The 14,735-nt window shown below is 45.0% G+C and overlaps 1 protein-coding gene across 1 annotated transcript in view; it reads right to left on the bottom strand.

Annotated features, from left to right (window-relative positions):
* Positions 1-14,735, bottom strand: part of THBS4 (thrombospondin 4) — a 102,236-nt gene that overhangs the window by 51,278 nt on the left and 36,223 nt on the right. Inside the window, exons 9-12 of the mRNA XM_075325819.1 lie at positions 6,325-6,402; positions 5,156-5,311; positions 1,641-1,745; positions 1,182-1,289 (exon numbers count right to left, since the gene is read on the bottom strand). Of these exons, the coding sequence (XP_075181934.1) occupies positions 1,182-1,289; positions 1,641-1,745; positions 5,156-5,311; positions 6,325-6,402 (447 nt within the window). The remainder of the gene's footprint in view (positions 1-1,181; positions 1,290-1,640; positions 1,746-5,155; positions 5,312-6,324; positions 6,403-14,735) is intronic.

The following is a 14,735-nucleotide window of genomic DNA, read 5'->3' as shown; positions in this document are numbered from 1 at the left end:
GTGGTGACAAGGGTTTTAAGTTTGGCTGCTGTCACCTTTTCAGGGAGGGGGTGTGTGTGCTTGGGACTACCTGGGACGACCTGACTAGTCCAGGGCGTCACATTCCCTGTATATAATACTGGATCCAATCACTTAGTTATCTTAGTGACATTAATAAGATTTTTTGTTTTATAACAGCCTTTGGCTTGATCTTGAGCCATCTTGACATGTTGGCTGAACACGCTATAGGAAGATCAATCTTGTGCAAGTCTAGATAGGTCCACCAGGGTCTTCTCCATCATTATTTTGATTGTATCAAACCATTGGGTATCTGATCTTCCTCTTCGCCTTTTTTCGAAAATAATGTTCTCCAGTGATTGCTCTCTTCATATGATATGTGCAAAGTAGACAAGTCGTAGCTTGCCTCGAGTGACATGTATGGCTTAATTTGTTCCAAAATTGATTTGTTTGTTCTTCTTGCCATCCATGGTATTGCGTATAACACTCATTAATAAGATAAGGAGCAAAAGAAGAATAGATTTCAGAGTTTCACAAGTGCATTGGTTGTGTGTGTGATCTTTGGTTATAGACAAATTAAGGGAGACAAAAAGCACAGATAGGGTCTTACCCGAGTAGAATACTGGATATGAAAGGATCAGGAAGGCTCGCCATGTGCAGCCAAACCGTACCTCCTGGTTTCGAACTTGACCCAAAGTACAGTGGAAGTCACTGATTGGCAGTTCAGTTTTCCGCTTACATACAGCCAGCCATAAGCAGATCACTTCCAGGGGCGGGTGTGCAGGATTTTTCCATTTTTTTTGGGGTGTGCACACTACATCTGATAACAATATTGTTACCCGCAGTGAGAGCCGATCAAACACTACAAGCAGCTCACACTGGGCCGAGCACCGAGTGTACCCGAGCACCGAGTGTACCCGAGCACAGCGATGCTCACACGAGTGAAGTTCATATGTAAATCATCCGGACTCTGAACCCGAGCTGTGGGGTTGTTTTTGTTAAAAAGTTGAAAACCGAACACCAAACCTTGGGTTCGCTCATATCTATTAACAAGCACTTTGCAATTTTTCCTATTTAAGAATATGAGACGTCCCCTTTACCACCCTATGAGTATAGGGGATTAGGATATGGAAAACATTTTTCATTCCCCACTGCATTCAATAAGGCTCCAGAGTGCAAATGACCTGCTCGTTCTGAATACCATCTCCATCTGCATCATCGTCGCAGGCATTTCCTATCCCGTCCTTGTCAGTGTCTTCCTGGCCAGAGTTGGGAACGTACATACAATTGTCCTGAGAGAGAAAAGCACAGAACAGATACATATGTATTTATATATTGGAATCGGATCATGTTAATAAGCCAAGGCGACAGTATTAGGCTCAGTTCAGATGAGCGCTGAACTCTGAGGACCAAACACATTGCGCAGGAGCAGCCAACAATATACATCCACTAGTCTGGTCTGTAAATGCTAACATATTTTCACATTGACCTGTGGTCCATGTGTAAATTTGCCCATGTGCATCATGTACGCAAATATTGAGTGTGATCCGTTCTCCAAAATTGCGCTCATGTAACTTACCCTTATGCTGGGTTCCTGGTTTTTATTATCTATTTTGCAAAAGATTCAAAATATAATTTTTTACCTTCTTGCACTTTGCATCACTGCATGAAAGAGCGGCATCAGGATATCCATCAATATCAGTGTCTTTAGCACAGACGTAGCCATCACCAGCCCAGCCGACTGCACACTGTATGCCAAAAGCAAGAGGACACCATTACACCATCTAAACTGTACAACAGGGTATATTACTATCTGTCCAGTACGCGTCATCCCGAAAGATATAGCAATCAAAAGTACCTTATCCTTTTTTTTTGGGGGGGATGGGGGTAATTCATACTCCTATTTTAGAATTTTACTAAATATACTTTTCAAATTTGAGAATTGTTTTTTAAATAACTTTCGTAATGCTTTCCCAATTTTGCAGTTGTTATTTGTTTATATAACTGGCCAATTAATTGTTTTAGATTTACAGCATTTTCTTTATAACGCATTTTTTCACATACAATTACAGTTTTCACCACTAGGTGGCAGAAAGACCAAACTCAGAGACCATATGAATGTTTTACATCTTCCTTTGGGGAAAGCCTTTCTGCTTGCGGAGACTGACAAACCAATCTGGCTATCAGTGGTGAGGAGTCTTATTGCGGCAATGCTCCTCAGGAAAATATTCAATTTTCTCTTCAGAGAAGAAGGAGACAAACTCTAGCACCACCTATTGGAAGTAGCAATCCTAGAAGTCAAAAGTGACTCTCCAACGAGCCTTTTCATATGACCTAAGATTTATGCCAGATCAGAACCAATTGAATATTTCCAGAGGAGCATTGCAGCTATAAGACTCCTCCCCACTGACAGCTAGATTGGTTTGTCAGTCTCCGCAAGGAGAAAAGTTTTCCCGTGAGAGCCCAGTAGAGCTTCTCATTCAGGCAGATCAGACCTCATACTTTGTACTGACGAGGGACAATCATCCTGAAACACTGTGTCTGCAAATTGACGTTCTGATCTGGCATAAATCCTAGGTCATACGAACAGGCGTGTTCACTTTTGACATTTAGGATTGCTACTTCCAATAGGTGGCACTAGAGTTTGTCTCCTTCCTCCGTGAAGAGACAATTTGATTACATCTTCCTAATGTATTCTAAGATCCTAATGTTAGAAATGAGGCTACATCCTATCTCTTACAGGCAATGTCCACTTTCCTTTTGAAGGCGCTTCAGAATTTCTCATCCTTTTGCGTCATTACTGCTTATGTGCGCATTGGAATATATTCTGCTACATAAGTAAAAGTTACTATTGATAAGTTATTGACAACCGTCTTATTATGAAATCTTTGGGGGTGAGATGTTATGAGAGGAATTTTTGACTTTTTTTATGGCGTGCGCTTTTGTTTCAATCCCAACAGATATTGCGCCAAATATATCAAATTGTTTTTAAGCCTATTTAGAAAAAAATAAAATAAAATGTGCATAAAAATAAAAAAAAAACTTAAGGAGTCAATACAGAATCCGCTTCTTGTATTCAAAATAGACTATGTTATGTCTTGTTAGACTTTTTGAAAATCAATAAAGTTTGTTATAAAATTAAGAAAAACTTTTGAATAAAAATCTGATAAGATACACAATAGTATAAAATAGTATAAAAGAATGACTTTTTCTCAGACATGAGGCAAATGTTAATATGGAAATCTCTATTAGTCATCATTGCCCAGGCGGGGAGGAGCCATGAGTAAAAATGTAGGGATCTTTTAAAAAAAGTCTCATGTCATAAAGTTCATATCAAAAAGCATCTGGCAAAACAAACCTCACCCACCTTCATCAAAAAATAGTTGAACTGTCACCTAATTAGATGAAAAAGTTACAAAAGAATGGGGCAGGTAATACAAGATAAAAATGTGCGAAAAATAGAGTACGGTAAAAGGAAAAATAACTGGACCCTTTAACAAGCATTGCTACATGAATTCAAATTAGGCCTCATTCGGAAGTCTTTGTTGCACGTATTTGTTCTGTTGTTTTCAAGGAGAAAACACATATCCATTAGTCTATTGAGCTTTATTTTTGGCTGTATACGCCTATTGGAGGTGTGAAGCAAGACGTTGTCTAATGTGTAGCACCCATGGGGCAGGGGTTAAATGTTCTCGTCGCTAGGCCGGTGATGTCGGGTCTGGGATGTCACAGGTGGCCCTGCCTAGCTTCGTGACCCCGAGGTGTACAATAAAAGGGGAGGAGGATGGAGGATGGGATGATGGAGTTTGAAGAGGTTGGGAGTTGTGGTTGTCTCGTGACGCCACCAGTGGTACGCGCCCAGGGATTAGCCGCCACTGCGGGTAATGTCCTCCGGGGCTGGTGGTGTTGCAGCAAGGATGGTTCTGCTCCCCACAGGTGGAGCAGGCCCCGGGGAGGATGATGAGGGACTGTAATGGCCGTTGGCGTCGAAGCGTAGGGAGAAGGCGCCGGCAATAAGAGGCTGAGTCACCTGCTGCGGTTCCAGGTCTTTTTACTTACAGTTCAAGTGCAGCCTCAGGGTACCGGTCTCTGCCGTGATGGGCCCTAGCCAATCCCAGATAATTCGGAGGTCACCGCCGGTGTTCCCACTGTGTGTCCTTTCTGGTCAGGGTCCCTCCAATCCCGTGGATGGAATGTGGAACGGGCTTCGGGTGTTTCCTGCACTCGCCACAGAACCTGGGTTGAGCTGCCTGCTCCAAGCCGTGGGTCCTGTGGTGCTCCCAGAAGTGTGTAGGTAGAAAGAATATGCCTGGACCAAAGTCCCAACTGTGCTCCTCACCCCAAGCTATGCCCGGGGCTAACTAACCATGAGTGAAGATGCTCCTTCCTTTTCCCCAAGTGGTGCCCGCACCCCAGGTGGTTGTCCTAGTGACCGTGAAAGTCCCATGCCTCGTGATGGCCACCCCCCTATCTACCCCAGGCCAACCCCCTGGTGGGAAAGTACCTAACTGTGTGTGGTTTGTGAATCTTAGAAACACCAGCAATTAACCTATTCCTTAACTGGGATAAGTACCGAACCTTAAGTGAGGGCAGTACCCTGTGGCGACTGAAGCCTCAGGAGCGCCACAAATGCATCTTGGTGCCCACCTCAACTATGCGCATAAGGCCAAAGATGATGCATGACAGAGCACACTGTGACTTGATTGATATTAAATTTTAGGATTGCTGCTTCCAATAGGTGACAGTCGAGTTCAAGTATTTAATTTCCCAAAGGAGCATTGCATGGCCTATTAGTATCCTCACACTGAATTGTCACTCTCCACAGGGAGACATTACCTCCAAGAACTCAAAGTAGTTTTTGACCCAGGAATCTGATGACCCAGTTAAGGTGCATCCACCTGGGACTGTTATGCAACAGATTTACCAATGTAGATTTGCAGGCAGAAAATCCATCGTATTTTATAGTACCGGGATTGTGGATGAGGTTTAATGAAACATTACCTGCATGCTATAGAGAAAATTTGTGTTTACAATGAAGAATGAGAATTAGGAAGCAAATCTACGGCGGTTCTGCAACAAAATCTGCAAAGGTTTTTGCTGTCTCCTGATTTATTCTTGCAGTAGAGTTCTTTTCTGTATTTCCCTTTGTGATACTCACAACACAGGTTATGTCTCCACCCTTCTCCTCGTTACACTGGGCATTGGCATGGCACGGGTATTGCCCTCTGTTCCAGCAGCTCTTCTTTTCTGCATTGCATCCTTTGCTCTGATCACCGACAAAGCCTTCTTTACAAGCTCCACAGCGGAAAGAACCCTGAACAACAAAATATTACTTCTGTTATCTTGGTTTATACCGACATATACACACAAAAACGTAGCAGTGACATAACCACACATAATACATGTAAGTAACACACACGTACATAACATGCCTGTTTAGTATAGGCGTGCTCCAACAACTGCCCATCTGACAACTATCAGAGACCGGGAATGGAAGCGTTCGGGAATCCTATAAGCCCAACCTGGGCATCTGCTGATCATGCCACCTGTCCAAGTCTTAAATACTTGTAAACATATTAACACATGGCCCCACTAGAGCCATGGGTGAAGTTTTGGTGTAAGCTGTGGACACCGACCCCCTGACCTGTACATGATCAGATGATCTGACGTGTCAATCTTTATGTACCAGCTGTATTTTCTTTACAGCCTTTTTAGTGTGATTGCATGTGCCTTCATACCATGAGGACTATATAAAACACGTATAGAAGAAGTAGGAAAATGCTGAAAACGGATTCTTTCAGCAGAGTTATGGAAACTTACAAACAGATTTAATATTTTTGTTGCCCATAGCAACCAATCATTTTACAAAATGAAAGCTGGAGTAGGAATGTTGTCGGGCAACTGTCCAGAAATTGTAGGACACTCCATATAAATAGGACTCTGTTTTGCCATTTCCATAAGAAAAAAATGAAATGTGTCCATAATTTTATTTAAGCTGGAAAAGCTGGTACAGAAAATTGTGACTCCAAATGTCGTCAATGTACCGTACACCGTGACTGCCGATGGTGTCTTAATATTAATATTATGGGCTCTGGACGTCACGTTTATCACTCATAATATTAATGGTTTAATAAGCTTTTCTACTATGTCTGTAAAAAACTCTGGCTCTGATTTTTCGGTCAAGTAGTGTTAAACATAATACATAATCAACTTGGCGACCCTGAATGTTCCTATGGACAACAAATAGATTTTTTTCTATTTGATACTTTTCAGAAATCTCCCAATTATATAGACTCAGATATCTATCACGGTGAGGAGGCTACTTACCATGGTATTTGTGCAAATAGAGTTAGCGACACATCCGCCATTTCTTCCATTTTCGCATTCGTTGATATCAAGGCAGATCTTTATGGAAATATGAAAAAAATCACATTCACTTAGAGGAATGAAATATGTTGTAGTATAATAATATTGCAAAGCTATAGAAGAAAACAAGTAAACCTAATGAACCTTTCATGTGATTTATTGTGCCTGCTTTTGCTATCGTATTCCACAGCACTGTACAGACATTGTCAACACTCTCCCCATTGGGGTTTACAATCTAAATTTCCTATTAGTATGTCATACAAACAGAGGAGAACATACAAACTCCTTGCAGATGTCCTTGTTGGGATTCAAACCCAAGACCCCAGCGCCACAAAGCAATAGTGCACTGCTAACATCTAAGCAACCATGCTGGACATATCACCTGTTGCTTCATATACATGGGATAGTTAACAGGTTAAGGCTTCTTGGGAGCACAGAGGATGAGGAGGGCACTCAGGTATAGATTTACTAGTCCTGTCCTATACACCTGACAACTAACTAGCTAGGGAACAAACCACTAACTGTCACGCTGGGTGTGGGGAGCGACACCCAGCAAGTAGACTCCTGGGAATAAGGGAGGCTGAAACACAAAAAGAGGGGGTAACCAGGGGCTCCTGCGCTGACCCTGACACTGGGGGGGCCTGCACTTCCCCTCAAACCACAGGTACCTAGGCCTGCACTTCCCCTCAAACCACAGGTACCTATAAGGGTTAGGAGGTGTGGCCTGCTAACATGCCCCTGTCTCCTAGCCAGACCCTAGGACTAAATCCCACCACCCACCAATTCACGGAGTGAAAAACAAACACAAAAATAAACAGCAAAAGGGGAAAAAGGAAAAACAACAACTTATCTTGAGAGGGAATCTTCAGAATATACAGCAACAGTAGTCTAAAGCCACATGCACTCCTGAACAAGCGACTTCTCCAAGTGAAGAGTATAACCCGCACTGGAGGAGTAAGAGGCCCCACGTTATAAAGGCCCTTTATTACCAGCTGAAGGAAAGGCTCCTCCAACCTGGCAAGGAAACCTAAAAAAAGCCAAAGTCAAGCCCTTAAAGGGACAGCGTCCATTAACGTCTGGACAGTTGCCAGGCCCTTCTGCACCTGGTCCCAACAGCAGCACCTGAAGGTCCAAACACATCCATAACACTAACTAACTGAACACGTTGATCAGGCACCTTACCTAGTGGGAAAGTGCGTTAAGGGCGATAGGCTGAGAGGCACTTCCAGGAAATGGCGTGCTGGCCCTATAAGAAAAGGGCAGCGGTACGTGTGCACGCCCTAATAGCACCCCCAGAGAACCTGTGCCGCGTGCACAGGCCCCAGGAGTAGGAAGCAGGAAGCACCCACATGGAGGTCCGCGGGGACGCCGGGCAGCGTGGTGAGAGCAGGCCGCGCCAGTAAGTGTGCATCCCTGCGAGAAGGAGAGCGAGGGTTGCAGGGACGCCAGCACTACAATTTCTCATTTTGAGCTGTGATGCAGCTCAAACTCGCCAGTGTAAGTAAATTACATTGTGTAAAAATGGATAACACATAGATGTCATCCAAAACCTGACAAATTGACCAAAAATGGATGTAGCACATCGAAGAAAATGAACTATTTTTCAAGTATGAGAAAAAAAGGAGGTGAAACAGGCCTAAAGGGCCATTTACAATCTGTGACATCGCTAACGATATATTGTCGGGTCACGGTGTTTGTGACGCACATCCGGCGTCGTTAGCGACATCGCAGCGTGTGACAGGCTGGAGCGACCTTAAACAATCGCAAAAGAGGCAAAAATCGTTTCTCTGAGAGAGGTAGTTTATTTATGAAAAATCGTTGTCTGGTCAGTAGCGATGTTGTTCCTCGTTCGTGCAGCATCACACATCGCTATGTGTGACACCGCAGGAGCGACGAACATGTCCTTACCTCCGTCCACCGGCAATGAGGAAGGAAGGAGGTGGGCGGCATGTTCCAGCTGCTCATCTACGCTCCTCCTCTGCTATTGGACAGCTGCCGTGTGACGTCGCTGTGACGCCGCACGAACCGCCCCCGTAGAAAGGAGGCGGTTCGCCGGCCAGAGTGACGTCGCAGGGAAGGTAAGTCTGTGTGACGGGTGTTAGCGATGTTGTGCGCCATGGGCAGCGATTTGCCCGTGACGCACAACCAACGGGGGTGGGTACGCTCGCTAGAGATATCAGTACCGATACCGCAGCGTGTAAAGTGCCCTTTACACCAGAACATTTGTCAAACTGTTACATTTAGATGACTATGGGGAACTTTTTTTAAAGTGATGGAAGAAATTTATGTAGTCTTCTGGGAAGCAGTGTGTTCAAAATTTAATAACTAAGAAGGAAATGGCTCACATTTATCAATGTCCTTAATGGACATAGTTTTTTTAAAAGCTTTAGAGAGGTTGAAATTCCCCAAAATTTTATGAGTTTGTACCATTTAAAAATGTGGTACAAATATAGCCAATTGTTCTCTCCTTTTTTCCTAGGACATAAGAAGACAAACTTACTAACATGCAACCCAAAACGAGGAACATTTTAAAACCCAACCAACTGGACACAAAGTCTCCCAAAAGGAAAACAATTTTGTTACAAGTTATTACTAGCTGTAGTACCCAACCTTGCCCGGGATAGTAACTAAGTCTCTCTCTCTCTGTCTCTCTCCCACTCTCCATCTCTCCCACTCTCCATCTCTCCCACTCTCCATCTCTCCCACTCTCCATCTCTCAAAACAGCCAATATATTACCTCAGACATCCAAACAGTAAGTAAGAGGGGTTTTTTTAGCGCGGGGTTAAAATTTCCACTGAAAACATAGTCTATGACCTTCTCTGAGTCAAATGAGGTACAAAATTTCGTGATTGTAAGTGCGAGGATGCGGATTACTTTAGCGGACATATACACATACATACACTCAGCTTTACACAAGTGCATCTCAATAAATTTAGAATATCATCAAAAAATGTATTTATTTCAGTAATTCAATACAAAGGGGAACACATATATTATATAGACTCATTACACACAGAGGGATCTATTTCTATGTATTACATAGAGTCATTACACACAGAGGGATCTATTCCAAGTGTTTATTTCTGTTAATGTTGATGATTATGGCTTACAGCCAATGAAAACCCAAAAGTCATTATTTCAGAAAATTAGAATATTATATAAGAACAACTGAAAAAATGATTGTACACTCAGAAATGTTGGCGCCTCCTGAAAAGTCTGTACAGTAAATGCAGTCAATACTTAGTCGGGGCTCCTTTTGCATGAATTACTGCATTAATGCGGTGTGGCATGGAGGCGATCAGCCTGTGGCACTGCTGATGTGTTATGGAAGCTCAGGTTGCTTTGATAGCAGCCTTCAGGTCGTCTGCATTGTTTGGTCTGGTGCCTCTCATCTTCCTCTTGACAATACCCCTTGTAGATTCTCTATGGGGTTTAGGTCATGAGAGTTCGCTGGCCAATCAAGCACAGTGATACTGTGGTTATTTAACCAGGTATTGGTACTTTTGGCAGTGTGGACAGGTGCCAAGTCCTGCTGGAAAATGAAATTTCCATCTCCAAAAAACTTGTTGGCAGAAGGAAGCATTGAGTGCTTTAAAATTTCCTGGTAAACGGCTGAGCTGACTTTGGTCTTGCTAAAACACAGTGGACCTACACCAGCAGATGACATGGCTCCCCAAACCATCACTGATTGTGGAAACTTCACACTAGACCTCAAGCAGCTTGGATTGTGGCCTCTCCACTCTTCCTCCAGACTCTGGGACCGAGGTTTCCAAATGAAATGCAGAATTTACTTTCCTCTGAAAACAACACCTTGGACCACTGAGCAACAGTCCAGTGCTTTTTCTCCTTGGCCCAGGTAAGACGCTTCTGGCATTGTCTATTGGTCATGAGTGGCTTGACACAGGGAATCTGACAATCTTAGCCCATGTCCTGGATACGTCTGTGTGTGGTGGCTCTTGAAGCACTGACTCCAGCAGCAGTCCACTCCTTGTGAATCTCCACACATTTTTGAATGGCCTTTTCTTAACAATTCTATGAAGGCTGTGGTTATTCCGGTTGCTTGTGCACATTTTTGTACCACACTTTTTCCTTCCACTCAACTGTCCATTAATATGCTTTGATACAGCACTGTGTGAACAGCCAGCTTTTTTAGCAATGACCTTTTGTGGCTTACCCTCCTTGTGGAGTGTGTCAATGACTGCCTTCTGGACTTCTGTCAAGTCAGCAGTCTTTCCCATGATTGTGTAGCCTACTGAACCAGACTAAAGCCTGCTTTACACGTTGCAATTTCGCATACGATATCGTATGCGATTTGCAACGCCCCCATCGTATGTTTGGCACGTTCAATTTGTTGAACGTGCCGCACATACAAGTAACCCCCCGTCACACGTATTTACCCATCCATACGACCTCGATGTGGGCGGCGAACGTCCACTTCCTGGAGTCGGAGGGACGTTCGGCGTCACATCGACGTCACGCGACAGCCGGCCAATAGAAGCGGAGGGGCGGAGCTGAGCGGGACGTAAACATCCTGCCCACCTCCTTCCTTCCGCATTGTGGACCGGGAGCCGCAGAACGTAGGTAAGATCTGTTCATCGTTCCCGGGGTGTCACACACTGCGATGTGCGCTACCCCGGGTACGATGAACAATCTGACGTGCAATTCTAGAGAAAGGTACGATGTGTATGCGATGAACGTTTTAACGTTCAATCGCAATCGCACGTACCTGTCATACACTGCAATGTAAGGCGGGCTTTGCACGTTGCGACATCGCAAGCGATGTCGCACGCGATAGTCCCCGCCCCCGTCGCAGCAGCGATATCTTGTGATTCCTGGCGTAGCGAACATTATCGCTACGCCAGCTTCACATGCACTTACCTGGCCTGCGACGTCGCTGTGGCCGGTGTCCCGCCTCCTTCCTAAGGGGGCGGGTCGTACAACGTCACAGCGACGTCACACAGCAGGCGGCCAATCAAAGCGGAGGGACGGAGATGAGCAGGATGTAAACATCCCGCCCACCTTCTTCCTTCCGTATAGCCACCGGCGGCAGGTAACGTGATGTTCCTCACTCCTGCAGCTTCATACACAGCGATGTGTGCTGCCGCAGGAACGAGGAACAACATCGTACCTGTCGCGGCAGCATAATTATGAAAAAGTCGGAGCCTGTACCGATGATACGATAATGACGCTTTTGCGCTCGTTCATCGTATCATCTAGGCTTTACACACTACGATGTCGAAAGTGACGCCGGATGTGAGTCACTTTCGATTTGACCCCACCGACATCGCACGTGTGATGTTGCAACGTGCAAAGCCGCCCAAACTTACGATGCCATATGTGCGTCACTTACGACGTGACCCCGCCGACACATTGTAAGATACATTGCAGCGTGTAAAGCAGGCTTAAGGGACCATTTTAAATGCTTAAGAAGTCTTTGCAGGTGTTTTGGGGTAATTATTCTAATTTTCTGAGATAATGACTTTTGGTTTTTCATTGGCTGTAAGCCATAATCAACAACATTAACAGAAATAAACACGTGAAATAGATCCTCTGTGTGTAATGACTCTATATAATATATGCATTTCCCTTTTAGTATTGAATTACTGAAATAAATTAACTTTTGATGATATTCTAATTTATTGAGATGCACTTGTATCTATTGTTTATTAGAAATCTTTTTATGGAACAACACTAAAGATATGACACTTTGATACAATGTAAAGTAGTCAGTGTACAGTTTGTATAATAGTGTAAAAGCTGCTTTACACCAGACAATCTATCGTGCGATAGATCGTCGGGGTCACAGTTTTTGTGACGCACATCCGGCAACGCTGGCGATGCCGGCCTGTGTGACACCTCCTAGCGACGCAGTATCGCTCACAAATCGTGAGTCGTGTACTGGTCGCTAGGTTCCATAATATCGTTTAATTTAGTTGCTCATCGTTTCCGGGGTAGCACACGCCGCTCCGATGGGCACCCCGGGAACGATGAACAGCAGCTCACCTGCGTCATGCGGCCGCCGCCGGCTATGTGAAGGAAGGAGGTGGGCGGGATGTTTACGTCCCGCTCATCTCCGCCCCTCCGCTTCCATTGGCCGGCGGCCGGGTGACGTCGCTGTGACGCCGAACGTCCCTCCCACTCCAGGAAGTGGACGTTCGCCGCCCACAGTGTGGTCGCACGAGACGTGTGACGGGGGTTACCGACTTTGTGCGACACGGGCAGCGATTTGCCCATGATGCAAAAAGGACGGGGGCGGGTACGATCGATTGTGAAATTGCACAATCGGTCGTACCGTGTAAAGCAGCCTTAAATCTGCAGTGCTAAATGTGTGATTTGGTTCTGTTTTATGTAGAAAATCTGATCAATTGCACTATAAGGCTGCGGCATGCTCCCGCAAGGCTGGGCACCACGATCAGTGTTTGCAGCGTTTTGGACGCAGCATGCTTCAGCTGCGTCCAAAACTCTGCATTGTACAGTACAAGCATAGTGGACGAGATTTCTTGAAATCTTTTTTACTAGTAACGGTCCCCTGAAGGGACCCAAGTAACGTTGCACACTTTTCTACCCAAAATTATCATCTAGGTTTATGTATGTGGTAGTATTGCATTTTTTGTCTTCCTTTCTGTAATTGTATCACAACAGAGGTAAAAAGGGGATTCAATTTGCTACTTTTATCTGGGAGATCCAGACAAAAAAAAAACAATAATTAAAAAGATGGATGTTCACTGGCACATTTCTGCCTATAACACGACCCATTTACACAAGTCATTTGGTCCTTTTATATGGATCAATGCAAACTGAATGTTGACAAATAATTGTAAATAAGATTTGATTTTTTTTGTCTCCATACAGTTTGTATATTGTGGGCACATTCGCTCCTTACACAGTGGATGATTTCTAGACCTGCATTGAAAAAAATCCAATCAGCTGATGAACTGCTGTTTCCACTCACTTTTTTGGCTGATTGAAACATTGTTTACCAGAGAAATGATTGGGAATGAGCATTTATATAAATGTTCCTTCAGTCAAGCGTTTATGTAGTGAAGCCCTAAACTGGCTGTCCCTGTCATGTGCAATAAGGGGATAACTGGGGAGCAGGGTTCCTAGATTGGCCCTCAGGCTAGGGGGCCATAGCTGTAACTTAATGCAGATGTACTTCTGATGGTGAAAAGGTCTGGACCGCCAGCCTAGCCCTGCTCTGCACCTGGCCAGCGCTGCTCTAGTACCACCTCTACCCCACCCCTGGGGAGGGCCATGACAGCAGTGATTAAGCTCACACAACAAGACAGACAGGAAAAAAACAAAACTCAAACTCACTGCACACACAGAGGTATAGACAATACGTGCTCAAGATGAAATAAAAACAGGATGGAAATAAACAGATAACAAGAATATTTCCACAACACACCAAATAACGCACAGAAGATATCCAGCAATTAAAACACCACAGCACAAGGACCAGTGTCGCTCAAGCTATAATCGTCGTGGGAGGATCAAATCCACTATCTTAAAAAGGGCAGATAAATCTCTCACAAGATGTGACTCCAGGGACAATCAACAGGCTAGCAGGACTTAACTCTTGCAAGCCTGAACCAAAGAGAACACAGTTTGGTGGACGCCCGAGCCTGTCTGAGAAACTCAAAAGCCTAACAAGAGACCTGGAGTGTAGTGTTAGAGTCTGCTCTGTGAACAAGGTCAGATGCCACCCTGACACCCGGTGAGCTCTCACCTAAACCTCGTATGACAGTATAGCGCCCCTGACTACATCAGGGTGCTACAGGGAACTGCATGCTGTGCCCCAGGGTGCAGGGCCTACCCCCCCATGGTTCCAGGTTCCCATCAACATTGTCACTGACATCCCTACAAATCCCTGGCACTACAAATCCAATCCCAACCATGCCTCACACCAGGGCTGGACAGACACACCAGTGGGTTGGTCAAGTTGGAGAACGGCCGCCCACCTAGGGGTTAGGTAGACTGGTGAGAGGGGAGAAAAGGAGTTGAGTAGTAGCCCTCAGAGAGTGAGGAGCAGGGGAGTTGGAGCTCTCAGGGAGGGGACAGGTTGGGTCGCACATGGTGGTCCGGGACCACAGGAGTCGGGGACCAGTATTAGGAACACTCGACAGGAGTGTAACAGACGCAGTCTAGTAGGACTGTAGGCACCAGAAAGCCCAGCCACCTTACCGGTACAGAGCATGGCGGGGTACAGGACCCTAGAGCAGGGAAGAGCTTCAAGCGCCTTGGTAATTAACCTGTGGAAGATAGTCTCTTTATGAACTTTCCCCAAGAGCTCAGAGATTGTAGGCGTCAGCACAACATGGGGGATAGGGTTCTCCAAAATACACAACCCACTAAAATCCCAAGTGCCAGC

Source organism: Anomaloglossus baeobatrachus, chromosome 1 (assembly GCF_048569485.1).
Source record: "Anomaloglossus baeobatrachus isolate aAnoBae1 chromosome 1, aAnoBae1.hap1, whole genome shotgun sequence".
Classification (NCBI taxonomy): Eukaryota; Metazoa; Chordata; class Amphibia; order Anura; family Aromobatidae; genus Anomaloglossus; species Anomaloglossus baeobatrachus.
This window is presented reverse-complemented; position numbering and strand designations above follow the sequence as displayed.